At 36.8% G+C, this 19,612-nt stretch overlaps 1 protein-coding gene across 1 annotated transcript in view; it reads right to left on the bottom strand.

The window, feature by feature from the left end:
• LRP8 (LDL receptor related protein 8) overlaps positions 1 to 19,612 on the bottom strand; it is a 206,931-nt gene that overhangs the window by 14,155 nt on the left and 173,164 nt on the right. Inside the window, exons 5-10 of the mRNA XM_015810886.1 lie at positions 14,681 to 15,049; positions 8,649 to 8,771; positions 8,186 to 8,308; positions 2,227 to 2,346; positions 1,983 to 2,108; positions 317 to 488 (exon numbers count right to left, since the gene is read on the bottom strand). Of these exons, the coding sequence (XP_015666372.1) occupies positions 317 to 488; positions 1,983 to 2,108; positions 2,227 to 2,346; positions 8,186 to 8,308; positions 8,649 to 8,771; positions 14,681 to 15,049 (1,033 nt within the window). The remainder of the gene's footprint in view (positions 1 to 316; positions 489 to 1,982; positions 2,109 to 2,226; positions 2,347 to 8,185; positions 8,309 to 8,648; positions 8,772 to 14,680; positions 15,050 to 19,612) is intronic.

The raw sequence follows: 19,612 nt of genomic DNA, 5'->3' as shown, positions 1-19,612 counted from the left end.
TTAATCCACTGCATAATCAGATAAAGTACTGTTCTGGTACATGCATCAGGACCGTAAAATCCAAAGATGCACATTTTCAACAGACAAAGTTCTGATGCCACTAAGCCAGGGATGGGCAACTAAGTCTCCTTTATGAACAGTGGACTTCAATTCCCAGAATTCCTGACCCAGCCAGGATTTCTGGAAGTTGAAGTCCTCAGGTCATAAAGAGGCCACAGTTGCCCACCCCCGCACTAAGCTGTCATAGTTATGAGCTTGATTTTTTTTTTTGTTAGAATGATGGAAGGTAAATTGGGTAGTCTGAAATATCCCGCACCTGTATATCTTCCTGTAGAATAAATCACACCAGTATATCCTGTTTGTTGCCACTTCCACATCCAAAGCAACCACATTCTTCAGCATGGGAATGATGCGAGAGTAGTCCTTTTTCACCAGGTCAATCTTGCGTACTTCATGCCGGTTTGTGAAAACAAGGTATGGGCTCTTTCCTGCCAAGGAATCGGCAAATCATAGCTTTATAAGCAATTTAGGATAAAGCACAGCTTTAAAAAAAGCCAGGTTTGGAAAATCTCAAAACTACTTTTAGAATAAAAAGGATTGGCAATGGCTGCTGTCCTGATCATCATTTCCTGGGCACGCTGCTCTAACTGACTAGTGATTTACACATTCTTTCTTCCTTGTTGGGAGAACAAAAGAGACACTCCCACAACTGTGCACTGGAGAGGAAGAAAGTTGAAGATATTCAGCACATATGTATATATTTAAATAAACCAGTGTCTGTGCGTGTGAGTGCGCGCGTACACACACACACACACACACACACACAGACAAACATGAAAAAATTTTCCTATATATTTTTTATGGCTTGATCACTTTGATTCAGATTAGAAGCCTTCTCCTTTGGTGCTTCTCCAAAGAGAGAGAATCTGAAATCCAGCTTTCACAATTAGGATGGATTTTTAAAATAATAATAATAATAATAATAATAATAATAATAATAATAATAATAATAATAATAATAATAATAATAATAATAATAATAATAATAATAATAATAATAATAATATAATAATAAAAATACTGATTTTTTAAAAAAAGTAAGTTCTTATAAGGATTTTATTGTTTATACGATAAATTCCATTTGCAGAGGTATTTGCCCTTATGTTGGTTTAATCCCTGTTCAATATTAGACAGATAAAGAGGAAAATACCCATAACCAAAATTAAAAGATAAAAGAAGCCAAGTCTGCCACTCCCAGCCCTACTTGTTTTTTCCCGTTTTCTCCATTCTGGCATTTTGTGAAGAGCAGTAACATAAAAAAGCAGAGTTGAGGGTATAATGTATGTTGTCTGCAGCACAGACAGGTACCAGAGTTTTGTTTTGCCTTGGTGGTTTAAATGAAGAATAGGAATATGTGTGTTGTGGAGGGAGTGAAAACTCATGAGTTGTTCTGGGTTTTGGAAAAAAAAACTATGATATTCTAGTTTGGGCACAGAAGGCACTATGTTATTATTAATCCAGTCCTTTCTGGATCACTATTTCAGAAAATTCTAGTTTTTGTCTACCTTTATAGTTTTGTGACTTTTTTCTTTTTTTATATTTATTTTTTTTAAAAAATGAAAAAAAGATAATAGGAAAAGGCAATTTGAAAAATGATATCAGAAAATGATGCTAGACGATCTTTGTTCCACCCCAGGGAAAAGAAACAGTGGTGCAAAGTTCCATCTCATTCCCTGTGCTTTAAACATTTATATGAAAGCAGGGGATGTTATCCAGAAAGTTGGATTCAAATCTTAAAATGCAGATGATATTTCAGCCCAGGAAGCTGTGGAATTATGGAGATGGATGGGGATGAACCAGCCAAGGCTTAAACTAGATAAAACACAGTTACTATAGGCAGGGAAGATGGATTTTATAAATTGTTGATGGAACTGTGTGATTTTCCACAGATCCACACCGAATGGGATCAAGCACCTTCTTACCTATGGCTTTGCAGTTTTTAGACAGGGTGTCCATCTCATAACCATCATAACATTCACATTTATAGTCCCCCTTGTAGTTAATGCAGATCTGGCTACACGCATCTGGATTCTCACATTCATCTATATCTAGAACGAGAGTTTAAAGTAATTGGTTAATGTGACATTAAGCCATCAGATCACGGGAATCTGCAAGTATGTCTGTCTGCAATGACCCACTGATGGCTTCTGTTTCTATGCAAATTACCTCCACACGTTTTCTTGTCCATAAGCTTGTATCCAGGTGGACATTCACATTCATAGCCAATCTTCAAGTCCTTGCAAATGTGGGAGCAACCACCATTGTTCAGGGCACATTCATTCACATCTAGAAGAGTGACATTATTTAGATTAAAACTGAATTCTGTGCACAAGACTGACATTTTAAAGTGTCGAATGGTTTCAGATATTCCCAGAAACCGCTAAAAAGTTTATTTAAATAGACATGAAAACCTTTTTTTCTTCTAAGTAGCAGTGATCTGAACTTTCTTAAGACAACTTACTCATGCAATTTTGGTCTAATTTGTATCTGAAATCTAAGTGCTTGTTTGTATTGTTTGCTTTCACTTTATAGGCACAGCAGTGGGATAAAGATGTTAAGTAATGAATGAGCTAAGTAAAAATCATCCAATAGTTACCCTAATGCCAAGCCCATGCTTAAGATCCTAAATGGGCAAATAGAATAATTTGGCAAGAATCTCCTTCTAATGAATCAGTACTATATATACGAAAGGTTGGACTATAAAATAAGCAAGCAATAAAAATCCAGAAATGTCAACTGCTTCTGGCTCAACTTTTTCCAACTGGATGTCTTCCAGATACATTAAGTTTCATTTTACTAGAATTTAGAGCCAGCATTGCCAACAGGAGACAACTGTAAGAAGTGTATTCCTTCACATCTAGAAGTCATCACGCTGGCAAATGCTATTCTCGTGAGGGGTTAGATATCTGTTTAAAGAATCTGTTTTTATAGATGCTAATCTCTAAGAGATACAAAAAGTAGAATTGCAAATATGTGGTTAGATTAAAAACTTCCAAAGCTTCAAAGCCTAATACATTGCCAGTCCATGTAATACTGGGAGGAAGCTTGTACTCTTCCAAGAATCCAGTGGAACTGTAAATGTATCATTATAAAAAAAAAGAGAAAAAAAAATCAAAAGGGTGGATTTATCCTGGTCCTGTTATCCCTAGTTCTGACTATTTGAGAATTTTTCCATCCTGCTTTTTGTTGCTATGCTAAAGTTATAAATATAATATAATAATGCTTCTTGAAAAGAAAAAAAATCAACACACTGGAATCCACATGTCCATTCCTATCTATTGTTGACCAATGCTAAGACCAAATGCTCTCCCCAAACATTTGCAATCTATTTCATTTGAATAAAACAGGGGTGTCAAACTCAATTTCATTGAGGGCCACATCAGCATTGCGGTTGCCCTCAGGGGGCTGGGTGGGTGTGGCCAGGGTGGGTGCAGCCTAATGGGCTGGGTGGGTGTGGCCAGGGTGGGTGCAGCCTAATGGGTGGGCATGGATGGAGCAGGTGTGGTCTACTGGGTGGGTGTGGCCAGTTCTACATCGTTTGCCTCAAGGGTGCCTGTGGGGGCCTGGGCAGGAGTGGGACAGATCTGAGGGTTTCTGGCAGAAGGGGGTGGGACCAGGGCAAGTGCCAAGGTATGGACCACTGGAGTAGCCTCACTGTTCCTCTCAGGCCATGCGGGGTGGGGCTTATGGAGCTAAGACTGAATGCGTTTCAGCATAGATGGCCACCACAAAATTGTACATTGGCTCCCGGCTGGCCTGGGCCAGGTCCAAGGCAGAGGGGGCCATTCCCTCACTGTTTACAGGATGGCTTCACGGGCCACATGAAACCACTTCACGGGCCGCATCTGGCCCCCGGGTCTTGTGTTTGACATGTCTGGAATAAAAGAACACCCTGCCTGTAATAATCGTGCGCACACCTGGAAATTTGTATGAGCAGAGTTCTGATCATTAGTTCCCCAACGTCAGACACTAAAATTGAAAATGTAGTCCAATTTACCCCGGCAACTGTAAATTGCCAAAGGGGTCGAAGAAAGTCATTTTAATTCTTGAAACAACCATTCACTTGCCTTTCCAATTAACCTATCTAAAGCGAGGGACAAAATGTTTTTCTTTTATTGTGGGATTTGCTGTGCAATTAAATATCTAAGTATCCTGGATTATGAAGATTTGCTGGACTAGCCCAGATATGTAACTCAGGAAAAAAAAAGATGGTGCAGTTCCTTCGATTCTTTCATTTAATGGCAAAAGATGATGAGGAAAAAAAAAAATAACTGGTAGAATACGCTGCACTGGAAAAACTTCCACAACATTTTGCAGCAAAATCCCCAATTCTGAGCAGAAAGCCCAATTCACAATGTTATTAGCAGCAGTAAGTTTATTGCTGGGTTAAAAACATGGCGGTGTATTTGGGCTACTGCTTATAATTCAGACCGATCCTGTCAATAACTCTTGCTTACACCATGCATCACAAGCCAATTATGCCAAATGAGACTGTAATTCTCGAGACCATCTTCCATTTTAATTGGTATGCATATCTGTTTTACATTTCCATGCTACTTCATGTCAATGGGTTCTAAGCTGCATACAGTAATAAATTGTAGTTAGAATACTGTAATCACATGGAAGATAAACTCAACGGTAAAGAAGAATAACTATTTCAGACCAATTTCCTGGCATCAGAAAGCCATGTCATTCTTCTCTGTAGTCTAGAATGCCAAATTTCCTAATTGTTTTACTACAGCCCAAAGGGCGAATGGGCCATGCAGTGAAAGTGTACTCTGCCTGTGAGAAGGCTGGTAGTGAGAGGCATATAGCTTGAGCAAATAGTCTAGGTTCAGCAAATCATTCTATATTTTAAAGAAACGTATATTTACTGCCCCAATAGATGCAATAGCTACCATGAAACAGTCTGTGATTAGCATGTCTCCAGGCAGCTGTCTTGCGGTAAATGGTTTCATTAAGTTATGTTATGTATGTTTTTATCAAATTTCACTCCAACACTGGAAAAAGTTAGTTTCCCTTAACATTTAAGACTACATTTCTGTGGGTTTTTTTTCCCCCCAGTAGCAAAATGGATATAGTTGGCTATTGCCTCTTGCCAGCATGCTGTTTAGCTTCCCTGTTTATCTTGCAGAACTGTACTAGGATGTCCTGAGATCTCCCATCCAAGTATTAACCAGGTCTGGCTCTGCTTAGCTTCTAATTCCAGATGCTGCTCCCTGCTGATATTTCATTGAAAGGATTTCTGGTTTTCTGCACAGGGATATGAAGGAAGCATTGGAATTCCATCCCTGTCTCAGGACCTCAATCACAAAGGTTCTTGAACAAGTATCATTTTGAGCTCACACCATTTATTTCCTCTTTCTTCAGAAAATAGGGCCACAAGAACATTTATTTTAGCATTTAAATTTAAAGTAGAAATTCAGTATAGGTGGTGAGTGAAGGATTCCAGATAGGTTTGATACTATTACAGAAAAGACCTCACTCCTAAAAGATGCCATATTTGTATCAGATGATGAGATACGCACAGCGGAGTTATGTTAGGGATCTTAACACCCAAAGAGGCTCACAGGAAACAAAATAGTTTTTAAAGCATCCAAGTTCTAAACCACAAAGCTTTATTTTGCCTTTTAGTTGGCTTTATAGGTGCTGGGACAAAGCTGTCAATTGGATTTCATTTAAACAGAATAACTAAATTAATTAATCAATATGATCAGCTCTGCATCATATGCTTCATAGCTTTCCTCTCTTTTAGATTAAAAATAAAAACAATTTTTGGAGAGGCTATGTCTATCTCTGGGGTCACTGAGACTGGGCATCTCTGTCTAAGATCATTTAAGACTTAAGTTAAAATATTCCATAGTGAATTTCACTCACAAACAAAATGGAACCCAGGCAAGACTTTAATACTAAGACCATAGTCTCCTAGGTCAAAAATAGTTCAATTTTTGAAATGCTCTCAAAGGCAGCCCAACCACAGAGTTTAATGCAGTAGTTTAATCTAGAGGTTCCTTCAACAATATGATACAAAATCAAGATCACTCTCCTTCAAAGTACACTAAACTTGATAAAAAGAATTTTGAGACCTCAGCCACTGGTTTTCCAGATTCAAGCTTGTCTAGGTTTAGTTTCAGTTACTTCAAATTTGTTCAGTCCAGACTGATCTATTTGAAAGAATATATGCTTCCAAAAGATGTGGAGATCTTCAACCACAATTGGCAAAGAACTGGGATTATGGGAATTGTGGTCCTACAACTTTTGTAAGCACATAAGTTATGCACATCTGTACTAGGGTAAACCTCATAATTAGCCTAAAAATGCAGTCATGCAACATGTGCATGCAATGTGGGCATACAATAAAAAGACATAAAATATAACCAAGGTACTGTATAATTTGATACATCTCTTCATTACTGATGCTATGGAAATTATAAGAACTTCTAAAATGCCACAAAATAACAGGCAATAAAACTCCAGCAGTATAAAAAAAACCCTGTGTTAAAATTCAAATGAATTAAATATATCCTCTTCAACTGAGCACAGAAGCAAAAGAAAGGCTTAGATCCTTTTAATGATCAAGAATGCATCACCACCGTATAAACCAAGGAATAATTTGTTATAGTTCTTCATTACTGGTGCTATGTAAATTATAAGGAGCTCTAAAATGCCACAAAATAACAGGCAATAAAACTTCAGCAGTATAAACAGCTCCTGTGTTAAAATTCAGATGAATTAAATATATCCTCTTCAACTGAGAATAGAACCAAAAGAACAAACTTAGATCTTTTTAATGATCAAGAACATATTAATCAGGGCCAACAGTTTCATTATATTCACATCGGCTAAAATAAATGTCTTTCATCTTACAGGAATAGGATCCTATGCTTCTTATACAATAAAAGAACTCATTGTGCTAATTAATGACCAGGCATCAATAAAAAAGCATGTCAGAAGGAAAAAATATTGATAGGCATTATTTAGTTCAAGCTTCTTTAATTATGTAATTAGGAATCTGGTATTTTAGAATAAGCCCCCAAGTCATGTATAATCAAAAGACATGCTTTAATGACTTTTCTCTGTATATTATTACTTGTAATATTTTTATTGACCCAGGAGCAGATTGCCTATAGACAGAGACTTTGTATGGATAAATATAAGGAAATATGGGATTCATTTGTAGAAAATTCAGTAGGTTAAAAAAAGGGATGATAGTCATATAATTGTATTAGAAATACACACACACACACACACAAAATGTAATGTTCCTTTTGTTTTTTGCTATTTTAAAAGCAATAACATGATTAATGATTTTTTAATGTTTTTCTAAGGAACTGCCTACATAGTTTTCTTTCATGGAAAAGTATCATCTGAAGCTTTTCCATAAATGTTACTTTCCTCCTTAGGAACATATTGAATCCTGGAATTTCTGCTAACAGTGTGTTTTTCATGGCCCCATTTAAGCACTTATGAAGAATGCCATCCATTTCCTTTGATACAAAAGGCAGGTGGGTTTCCTGTTCCTGATGTCAATGTTCATAGTTAAGGCCACATGACTGCCTGTTAATATAGATGCCTGCCTTGGATGGCCCTTAGAGATTCTGTGTAAATAATGCCTCTGAATTTATTATCTATACATGTGTAATTTCTGTGAGGAAGAGCAGAGGAGTCATGGACCTGTTTCTCCACTCCTGAAATGGGCCATTTTTCATCATGCATTTTTAAAGGACAAACGATAAAAGAAATTGTCTATCTTGATTAAGCATCTAAACTTTCTTTGCAATTCACAAGAACCACCCAAAAAGAATAATTAGCATCATCAGGAGACCTGAATACTGAGAATTTTCTGTTCTGTGATGGGATGAAATCTTTTTTTTTGCAATCAGCCCAGGATTCATTATGCATTAAGATTATGCAGAAAGAACATCACCTGGAATATGCAAAACCTAAAATCCCAAGAATCAAATCTTAGTTCTATTTTCTTCATCCACTAACCACAAAGACAAGATAAGCAGAAGAACTAAAGGAGAATGATAATAGTGGTTGATGCTCCTGTTCTGGTAGTGCTAAACATATGAGCATGGAAGATATTGTTAAAAATGGAGGAAGAAATAAGAAGGTACTGTACCACAAACTTTTAGAGGCTCATCGGACCAGTCCCTGCAGTCCCTGTGTGAGTCGCACACCTTGACTTCCTCTATGCACTCTCCACTTTTACACTGAAATTTGGTGGGACTCTCGCATGCCGCTTCTGTTATGTCAGGCAAGGAAGGAAAAGTAGCTGAAGTTAGATTAGGTACATGGGAATGAAGATGCATTATGATTCAAGAATGTAATTAGAAAAAAATGAGATATGGTTTTAGCAGCAGGATATTTAGATGCGATGGATTAGAACAAAGCCTGCTCAACCTAAGACAAAAAGTGTCAGTGATGAGGCCTCACTGCTGGAATATACTAAACAGTAGTGTATACTAAGATGAAGAGTGGGTTTGCTACTAGGGAATGGAGGACTCCCTGGCATCTAAGCACTTTCTAACAGTGTTTTCTGCTACACCCCAAGCCAGCAGACTTATCGCATCTAGCATATCTACCATTAACGCAGCCAGCTTCATCACTGTTGTCAGGGCAATCATGCACTTTGTTGCACTGTTTAGCTCCATGGATACAGGTCCCATCACCACACTGGAATTCATCAGGGCTGCAGGTCACCAAGGCTTAAAAACAAAAAAGGAAAACAAAAGCACTGTCACCTGTTGCGTTCTTTTCACAAGGTTCCTAATTGTCAGTAATTCTAAATTTCTGGGGTATCCAACAGTCCTTCATTGGATTTGTTATATGCTGCCCAGAGTCACTTTCCATGCAATGGGCACTCATAGGAATTTGACAGATGAATAAGTTTGGAATCATTTACCAATTCAACATTGCATAAAAGAGGTGGAAGAATATTGTCTGTTTTCATTTTCAAGTGGTTTGTTCTTAAAGATAAGTCAGCTATCATGGTTAATGTGGATCTAAACCCAAGGTTTAACATTCGTGGTTCATTGTAAATATTGGGAATATTTTCTTAACAACTACGAGTTTTCTGCAGTTCTCATAGCTCTTCTTTTTCACCCCAAACCACTCTTTTGCTGAACAAGAATGATATTGTAATTTCATTGCAGATGTTTAATTCTTTAACTTTATACAGATTAGGGAAAAGGCTATTTGCTAAAGCATTATGTTGAAACTTTAATAGTTTGAAATATTATAGTATAATAAAATAATAACAAATTGTTAAATTATTTCAGACAAGAATAAAAATGAAAAGAATGCATCCATTTATGAGGGAACACACCTGGAAGAACATAATAGGAGGCTTCCAGAAATAATAACTGACTCTTAGCAATTAAGAAGCAATTAAGGCAGATAGAGAAGGGGGAGGTAAAAATTACCATCTTGATGTTTAAACATTCTGATGCTTTAAGTTCCATTCAACCTTGCCTGATCTTAAAAAGCTAAGCAGGCTTGGACTTGGCTAGTATATAGTTGGGACTTCACCAGAAGCAGGCTTGGACTTGGCTAGTATATAGTTGGGACTTCACCAGAAAAATCTCAGGAAGCCATCCTAAACTGGAAAGCCAAATGTCCTCTCAAAGAGTGATACCATTTCTGTATTATTGCTAAGAAAATTACATGGCTGCTTTCTTTAAACCAGCAGCTTGACTCAAAAGTGATCTTACCTTTATTTAATCTCTGTATCCAACTCCCGAACAATAAACGGCTATTGTTAGCCCACCTATATTGCTACTTGCTAACACTTTTTAAATCCGCCTAAAGCTTTCTTTTAGAAAACACAAAGCGCATCAAGGCTGAGTGTCACTGTTGACAACAGCTACAGAACCACAGCAAAAATGCCTCTCTGGAATCATGTATTTTCCCCTTGGAGTACAGAAAATCACTGTCAAAGAGTAGCTCAAGCAATATGACACAGACACTAATTCAGATGATCCAAGAAGATTGTGACAGAATCTCCTCAGCAATTTTACTGTCAGGAGGAACAGAAATTATGGCATCCTGGACACAAGAAGAGACTGTCATGTGTCCAGCAAGTTGAGAAGATATGATAAACACACTGAGGTATAAATACAATTAACTGAGGTATAAATACAATTAATTAGACTGCAAATTACAGGCATTCAAAATCACTATAGTGAACTATGTATTGGCAAACAGAATATCTACACAATGCTAGGCTCCCCAAAGAGTAAACATACAGTATAGAAGTCAATTCACAGATCACTGTGTAAGTTAAAAAGCACATCTGTAAAGAGTAGCAAGGATTTTATTTTATGTAGCATGTCAACCCCTTCTAGAAAGAACTTTCTGAATGTCTCCTACCGGGAGCTTTTTTTTAGAGTTAGTGAAGTGCAACAAGAAGCACTAAACTAGACATTGTTCTGAATGGTAAATTCAGGAATTGCTCTTTTCTCCTTGGGTTTCAGGTGGAATACCAACTGCCAAGTTATAGCTCACTTCAATTTAAATCATTTTAATTTCATTAAAGTTCATGGGATTGAGCTCATTTAATGAAAAATAAGCAGTCTAGGTAATTAGAAAATAAAGTCTTGGAATTCATGGAATCAATCTTGGCTTCACTTATCCCTGAGAGTCTTTTAACATAATACAGTATTAGCAAACTATTTGCCTGGTTCATGGAAAGCCATTAACATCAGAGATAAAGCCTCTGCTTATTAACTGCGTACTGAAATGGAGTCAAACTAGACAGTATTTGATACCATGTTAGAATATTAAATGTGAATATAGAAGATAAATTTGGAAACACAATGTACACATATGGATGGATGGAAAAGGAAGGTCTTTGTTATAATATCACAATAAGCAAAAGTCATTATCATGCCCTATAATCTACATAAAGATAACAGTAATGATAAAGTCTCCTTTGAGTCAAGTTGGACTCCTGATGCCTTTCAGTACTACAGATAGACCTCGACTTACAACCAATTGTTTAGTGACCTTTCAAAGTTACAATGGCCCCAAAAAAGTGGCTTATGACCATTTTTGAGACTGCAACAGCATCCCTATGGTCACGTGATCAAAATTTGGCCACTTAGCAACTGGCTCATAATTACAATGGGTTGCAGTGTTCTGAGGTCACGTGATCAACTTTTGTAACCGTCTGGCAACCAAAGTCATCAGGGAAACCAGATTCACTTATCAGTTGTGTTACTAAACAACTGCAGTGATTCATTTAAAAACGGTGGCAACAAAGATTGTAAAATGGGTCAAAACTCACTTAACAACTGTCTTGCTTAGCAACAGAAATTTTGGGCTCAATTGTGGTTGTAAGTTAAAGACTATCTGTATACACACATAGAAACATTTGGAACATCCCACCCTAAGAACTGCATGGGTGCCTACAGAACAAATGGAAACAGGAATATACCTGGGAAGGAAAAGTTATAGAGACCAGCTGTGTTCATCAAGCAAATTTGACTCATTGCAAGTTTTGTGCTGCCTTTGATAATCTTTACTTCCCTAACTCCATTAGTACTGATTATTCAGCAGCCTTTGTTTCTCAAAACATATACTGAAGCATGCTTTATACCAGAATTGTTTTCATATTTCAATAATATAAAGGTATTCCTAAAGATATTTTAAGTTTTATAATGGGTTGCTTATCCTGAGTCTTTCTGGAATCCCTTTGGATCCTTGAGCAGGAGATACCAGGGACTGAAATTAGAACTATTTATCTGCCAATTACCTACACACTAAAATCCTTTGAACAGGTTTAAATAAATATACACTATATAAATATAAAAATATAAATATGCACACAAGCATAAATCAAGACATCAGCCACTAGGTGTTTTTCCCCCCAACACATATTCTATTTGTTTCTTTGTTCATCTGCTGCTCTCTGTTTTTGTTCATTTGCCAAAGCATTTTTATTTGTTTTCAGCACTAAAATGGAGCCCTCATTTTAGTTTCTTCTCTCAAAAACAACTTATGACAACAGTTGACAAATGTAGCCTTGAAACAGATTTTAAATTTAGGACACATTTCATTTATATATGAGATACTGCAGTGTGGAGCCGAGTACAAAAAAAGGGAAGTTGATCATTTTAAGTTCTTTGCCAAAAAGAGATCATGATCACTACTACTACTACTACTACTACTACTACTACTACTACTACTACTACTACTACTACTACTACTACTACTACTACTACTACTACTACTACTTCTTCTTCTTCTTCTTTTCTTCTTCTCCTCCTCCTCCTCCTCCTCCTCCTCCTCCTCTTCTTCTTCTTCTTCTTCTTCTTCTTCTTCTTCTTCTTCTTCTTCTTCTTCTTCCATATCCATTATCGGACATTGGCGATCATGTTGGCGATCCTGTTTTTATCAGCAGCCGCACGAAAAAGTGCTGCTGAGTTTTGTCCAAACCAGTCCCTAGGAACTCAAAAAATTAGAAAGCTTATCACAGATATACAAACAATTGTGATCTAATGCAGATACAGCAGTTCAGACCTGTTTGTTGGACTAAGAATGGACTAGTCCCTGGGGAACCTAGCTCTCTAATCTTCCTTCCCTCTTTACCACATGTCAAATTCAATACTTTCTGGTTATCTGAACCACAATTTCCCATGATGCCTGAACTTGAGAAGCCTGGTTTGAGTATTCCCTACAAAACAAAATATCAGACTCAGAAACTGTGCTTTAATCTTTCTGACTCTATGAAGAGCTCAAACAGTTTCCCAGAGAAATGTCACTGAAAATCATGCTTCGGTAAATCAGGATGGATTGAAATAAATCATCCAAGAGAACAAACTTCCAAGCATATATAGCTTGTTCCTGGGCCTGTACTGAAATTTACTCTGAGTGGGGCTGCTACTAGAAGGCTGTCAAAATGCCACATGTTGGATATGCCACTATCTTGTACAGGTAGTTCTTGAGTGACGACCACAATTGACCCCAAAATTTCTGTTGCTAAGTGAAAATTTGTTAAGTGAATTTTGCCCAAGTTGTTAAGTGAATCACTGCAGTTGTTAAATTAGTAACATGGTTGTTAAGTGAATCTGGTTTCTCCATTGACTTTGCCTGCCAGAAGGTTGCAAAAGGTTATCACATGACCCCAAGCCACTGCAAAATAAAAAATAACAGTAGGAAAATAAAACAGAAGGGAAGACTAGAATTAGGCAAGACTAGCCAAAGCAATCCATAAAGGAATAAAAAAACAAGACAAACAGTAGTAATCCATAAGGTAAATTTTAAACTGGCGTATAGAAATTCCCTTCTATATCTGACAACTTAACGTATTTGCCCGATTTATATGATTTTTACTAATTCTCAATAATTTTGTAAATAAATTGCACAAGGCTTTCTTGGCAAATTAAAAAGATTCAGTCCTGAAGCAAAAATTGTCCACCAGGCAGCTGTTTTTCAGCCACCTTGCTTATGCATAGCTTTGTTTAAATATTTCATTTCCATGTTGCATTTATAAATATTTCAGTGAAACATTTTCTCAATTTCTGTCTGTCTGTCTCTTAAGCCTTGAGTGAATAACTAGCTTAAAGTACTTAGCACCTAAAATGGATGTAACATTGTATGAAGAGAAATGTAATATTCAATAGCTCAGGGCCCATAATAACTTGAATATTTACAGAAGAAGACCTTCAATTTTTGGCACACAAAGCTACTCAAGCTGCAGGTACAAGCTTTTTTCCTTACAATTTAAAATGAGACACAGATAGGAATACAAACTAGATATACCTTTTTATAGAAAACATGAATTAGAATCAACTAGCAAGTCAAATGGATTTATTTATCAACGCTGCTAACATTAGATGTTCTTGCTTTTACAACAGATGAAAATGCAGTCATTTTCTCTATGCTTTTAGAATTAGTTGGTGCTGGGACGGGGGATTGGAATGAGAGTTCAGTTAGTCATAATAATAATAATAACTCTGCTGTGGGAATCCAAACTGGGTCCAGAGCTGATAACGTTTTGGTGGGCTGGAGAGCTGGGGAGAAAGCCCACGCTTCAAGCTAATTGGGGAATGTGATTTATGACTTTTTATTGGGGATGGGAATTGTGCTCTGTTACTTTGTATCCAGGGGAGGGGAATTTAGTTTTTGGGTTCAACTATGTAGTGCCGATACTTTGTTTCCCGAATAAAAGATTCTTTAAGGAAAACTATGCCTCGAAGTTCTTTTGAAGGGTTTCATCTGTCGGAACCACGACACTATTATTAATTACTCAGTTCTAGATACAATGTAGAATCAATATACAATATTAGCAACTAGCACATGCTTAATTTAAACAAAAAAATGGTATCAGTGTTCTATTTAGGATTAATATTGTTTTAAAGAACAATCTTGATTGTCAGGCACGTCAACTATATAATCTTGTTAGTAATCTGAGCAGTTTGGAATAAAGACCTAATCAACCAGATACAACATCTCAGAGGTTGAGTTATTACTTCTTGCAAAATTAAAGATGTACGCAAGTTCTGCAGCTTTGAGGAATCTCACACAGAACTGAAATACAAAGGCCATCTCATCAGGATCAAATGTGATGGATGGAGCCCTTCCCCAAAGACAGTTCAAAATTTTGGACACTTACAACAATCTTGTTCATCTGACTTGTCTTTGCAGTCTTCGTCTCCATCACATTTCCAGTTCAAATGGATACATTCCCCATTGCCACACTGGAACTCATGCGCTGCACAGGTGCTCGTAATCTGTGGTTTGAGTTTGTACCCGCACTTCTCCATGGACTCATCTGAGAGGTCCTCACAATCAGGCTGTTTGTCACAGACCCAAATCTGCGGGATGCACAAGCTATTGTTGCACTGGAATTCATTGGGATTGCATGTGTAGGGAGGGCACTTCCTCTCATCACTGCCATCACCACAGTCATCATCACCATCACAGACAAAGATGGTGGCTATGCAGGTCTTGTTGCTGCACTGGAATTCACTTGAAGAACACACTTTGGGGAAAAAAAACACAAAATATGTAAGGGTTAGCTCAAGCTTACCTATTCAACTTTTTTATTTCATATTTTAAATCTTCAAAAAGTTATCCTGCTCCTACATATCTTTTCCCTACAGCCCTGGAAAGCAATGCTTATACATTTGTATTCTTTAATACTGTTCCAGCCTGATCCTTCCATTTGTTGCTCGTTGAAAAAAAGCAATCAAAACTTTCTTGCTCTTTTATCCATCTGTGTATCCACTTATTCGTGTTTTAGGATGCTGATTGGTCCATGCGATGCTTCTCCCTCTGTCCTTCATCTCTGCTCCTGTTTCATAGCAACTGAAAGTACTGTTCCTGCATAGCTTCTCAACTTTTGGTCAGGGTAAACGTTATATGGAAAATATAACAGATACTTACTTTTACTTGGTTCATAAACGAAGAGTATATAAAAAAACCTTATTGATCAAATGGAAGTCCTACATTTTGTTCCTAGTGCTGCCTATGGTAAGCTCATAAACAGAACGTGAGGTAAAAAGCACCCTTATATCTGTGATTTCCACTGGTATTCAGAGGCATACAATCTCTGGCATTGCATTTAATTCAAGTAGTCCTCAAGTTTCAACCACAATAGAGTTTGCAATTTTGGTTATAAGTTGTAGAGTACGTAAGTTTAGGTACCATATGATGGGATTCTATCATTTTTATGACAGACTTAAAGTGGTTATTAAGCAAACCCATTCTTTTTTCCCCCAGAATGTGACAAAAATGGCTAGAAACTGTCAAAAAATGTCAGGCATCGTGGCCAAGGACAGTTGGGTGCTGTCAGCAGTAGTAAATGCAAGCTGGTTGCCAAGTGCCTGGAATATGAAAACATGACCGAGGGGGGGAGGACCGCCAGCAGTTACAACTTCAAGGACATGTCATACGTAGTTATTTTTAAGTCCATCATAATTTTGAACAATCGTTAAACAATTGGTCTGTGCCTGTAGCCATATTTAGTAACAACCATCTATAATTAGGCCAACAGATCTTTCTGCCCAATTATTCTTTCACACTGTGTATGTATGTATCTATATACAGATTCATCCATCATTCCTCCTTCCTTGTTTCTCTTTGATATATCTATTCCAGCTTTAAATATTTGATACCAGAGTTATATGCTTTCTTCTAAATTTGCTTTCCCATAATATTACTGAGAAGTTCAACCATGCTGATTGGTTTGCATTTATGTTACTATTCCTTGCACATTATTTGCCAAGAAAGGCAGAAAAGAGCAAAGGTTCATTTGCTATCTGAAGTTTAGGATTTGTACATTTTATACTACCAGACGCTCACTTCCATATTACAAAATTGACATAAGAACAATTTTATATATATCAATCTTTTTCTTTCATAATTTATTATTTTAATAACATTATGTATCCCACTTTGAATGGGGAGAGTTGAGAATGCTGCAGTTTAATAAAACTTACAGTTTGTAATCCCAGTCCATTCCTTGATATACCAAAGGAAGATATAAATGACACAAAGGACTATTTGTGGCATGTACATGAAGAAGATGCTTTGGAATTAAGACTTTGTGGCCAGATAAATTTGACTTTTACATTAGGCAAGTAAAAGCAGAGAAACTCAAGAACCATCAGTGATCTAAGTATAAGGAACAATTAAAAAAAACCCTCCATAATCCTTGCAAAGGACAAATTCAATTCATTACCCATCATTTGTAAACGTTTAATTAAGGCATAACAGATTCATCTATTTTTCTCATTTGGTTTAGTGGTTAAAGCATTGGTCTAGAAACTGCTACTGAGTTCTATGAAAGTTTTTCTTGAAAGACTGATCCATTCTTGAAATAGCATAAACCTAATCTGATAATTCATAGTGAGTTACTATGACTACTTCTGCTTAATAGTCTCTAAGAAACACAATCTTTGTAAAAAAAAAAAAGCCAAGAATTCAAAGGAAGGTACCCCAGGGTTAAGCTATTGGTTCCTTTTGTCTACTTCCTATATTTAACTCATCCCAAACAATCACTTCTTTATTCTAACCTGAACAGTGTAACTGTTTCTGAAGTCTATCATTCAACATAACAGTCCTTGACAGACACTACCAATTCAGAGCCTCTACAGCACTAATGTCAAGTAAATATCATTTTACCTCTGTAGGTTTCTAAAAATATTACATATTTGCTTATTCAAAAATGCTGTGCCAAAATCTAAGAACATTTCTTTCCTCATTAAAGAAGTGGTTTGAGAACCATTTTCTCAGAATGCTAGAAATTTTTTTTAGAGGTCTCTCTTTTTGGGAGGCGGGATTATTTTGGCATTGTAGTAATATAATACCTTAGCACTTTCTAACTAAGTGTATGAATACCATACTCTTTCCATGAAGGCTGCATCAGAATCATTTTCATTAAACAGAATAAGAGCAGATTTCAAAAAAATGTAGAATTGTTCTGCTTGACATTTATTTTTGCAGGCTTAATGCCAGTTCTCATAGCTTGAGTGAAAGACCCTTTGGGATTCTGTACTGTCACTTTTTGTTTTAACCCCACTAAGTAATATTTTCATCTTCAGAAGCTGACCATTCTTAGTTGTGAGCTGCAGGGCTCAATAAAAGCTAAAACAATGTGGAACGTTCTATGGGATTTTCCACTTGCTTGAGATAGGTAGCTATAGAAATTGAACGAATGAACCAATTGCACGAATAAATAAATAAATTAATAGATAAAGAGGATTTCGCTTGCCAAGATGATCTGAAGTAACACTGAACTAAGAAAAATCTTCCTTTGATGATATTGATTCTTGCAATGTATACTGTACAGTCAAGGTTGTGTCTGTGAATCATTAGGAAAGTCCTAGGGGCCATTCTGATCCATCTATCCTGTGCAGTGATCACAACAGTATCTTGGGAAACATAGCTGGGAATTCAAGAGGTAGACACTGAAATAAGCTGAAAGCTGCATGTCTTGCTCTTTGTGGAAAGGGAAATCAATAATCCTGGACATTCATTCATGCTAATCCACTGAAACAAATATACATTTAATGCTATACTGGCAATTGTTTAATATTTAAACTGAACTAAAAATGGCCAGATAGTTTAAAAATTCTTTGAAACATAAAAAAAAAATCAAATGGCATGTGAAACTGGGGAGTCCTAGAATTATAGCGTGTAAACTCGTCAAGGAATAGAACTGAACAAATCCAGAGGATTATTGCATTTAAAGTCTGATGAGCAACTATATGGCCAAATGGCTGAGGGCTACGAAAAAGGCTGTTGCAGTTAGAGGCCTGGCAGGGAGTGGGGTCAGGGTCTGAAAGCCATAGCTCTATTTTGCAGACAACTTCTCTTGTCCTCAGTTTGGCTTTTGTAAGTGGCAATTTCATTCTCCGCCAAATGTAAGTAGGTTGCAGAATTTCAGAGTGTGTGCTGAACTTCTTAAAAAGGATGCATAGGCAAATACTCAGTGAAGTATGCAAGGATTTGGCTTCAGAATTGCATCGATAAACCCTTTTGCAATAAATTAAAAATTCCTCTGGAAGCCACTATATAACATTTACAAATAATTAAACTTTTCTGAGTGGATTTCACATTTCCTCTCATCTCTGTTTGCCACATTTAGAGTTAAACTATCTGTAGCAATTCATATGAAAACTTCTAGGTATTCCAGCTGCAACTTTTTCAGCCAAAAAGGAAATCTATTTCCAACATTAAGGAGTTCCCACAAAATAAGCTTAAATATATGAAATTTCTTTTTTTTTATTAAGGGGAAGAATAAACTTTGAAACTGCTGAAGCCAATTGCTTTACAATAACCCCAAATGAAAAGGAACATAATCCTGAGAACGATGTTTGGGTCATTTTAAAAGCAACAGTCACATTCTCGATGTTCCTTGTGCCCTATGCCATAATAAACAACACATCTGGCAAAAAGATGACAGGAATCAGAATGGAAGGAGATGATTCCAAGAAAGTCTAGTTATTTTTATGTAGAGATTTACAGCCTAAAGGTCTAGAGCTGCAATTTGTTATAATCTTTATCCAATACTCAAGAGATCTCCAAAATGTATTTCCAAATTGTAATTTGGAATGTGACAGAAGTAGAAAAGAATTAAATCCAGAAACTGAGGAATAATTCTGTCAATAACATTTTAATATTGAAGTATAGGGTTGTTGAGGTACTGCATTATCTAATTTGATGCAATCTATCTTTGACAGCATTTCTTTCAATTGTAGCTAAGTCTGTGCAGACCCTCTTAAAGTATTGTTCTAGCTCTACTATGTATGAAGATTAAAAGTCAAGAGTAAGCCAGTGTATTTTTATTTAATTTGGCTATTGCCTTGTTATCTCTGAACGCCCAGTTATAGGAAGACATAACTACAAGAAAGGTGCCAGGGTTTGAATGACCACGTTAGCAATGGACAATCCTGAATAGGATTCGCATCTCAGATGGCATCTGCTAGGACTCTCTGTATAAATGGGTCCACAGTATCCTCCTCTCAGTGCGACTGGGGGGTCCCAGGTCAAACTGTAGATCACATCATGACCAGCTGTAAGCGGTCCGGTATCTGATTTT

The sequence above is a fragment of the Protobothrops mucrosquamatus genome, unplaced genomic scaffold, assembly GCF_001527695.2.
Source record: "Protobothrops mucrosquamatus isolate PMUCROS unplaced genomic scaffold, P.Mucros_1.0 scaffold24, whole genome shotgun sequence".
In the NCBI taxonomy this organism is placed as follows: Eukaryota; Metazoa; Chordata; class Lepidosauria; order Squamata; family Viperidae; genus Protobothrops; species Protobothrops mucrosquamatus.
This window is presented reverse-complemented; position numbering and strand designations above follow the sequence as displayed.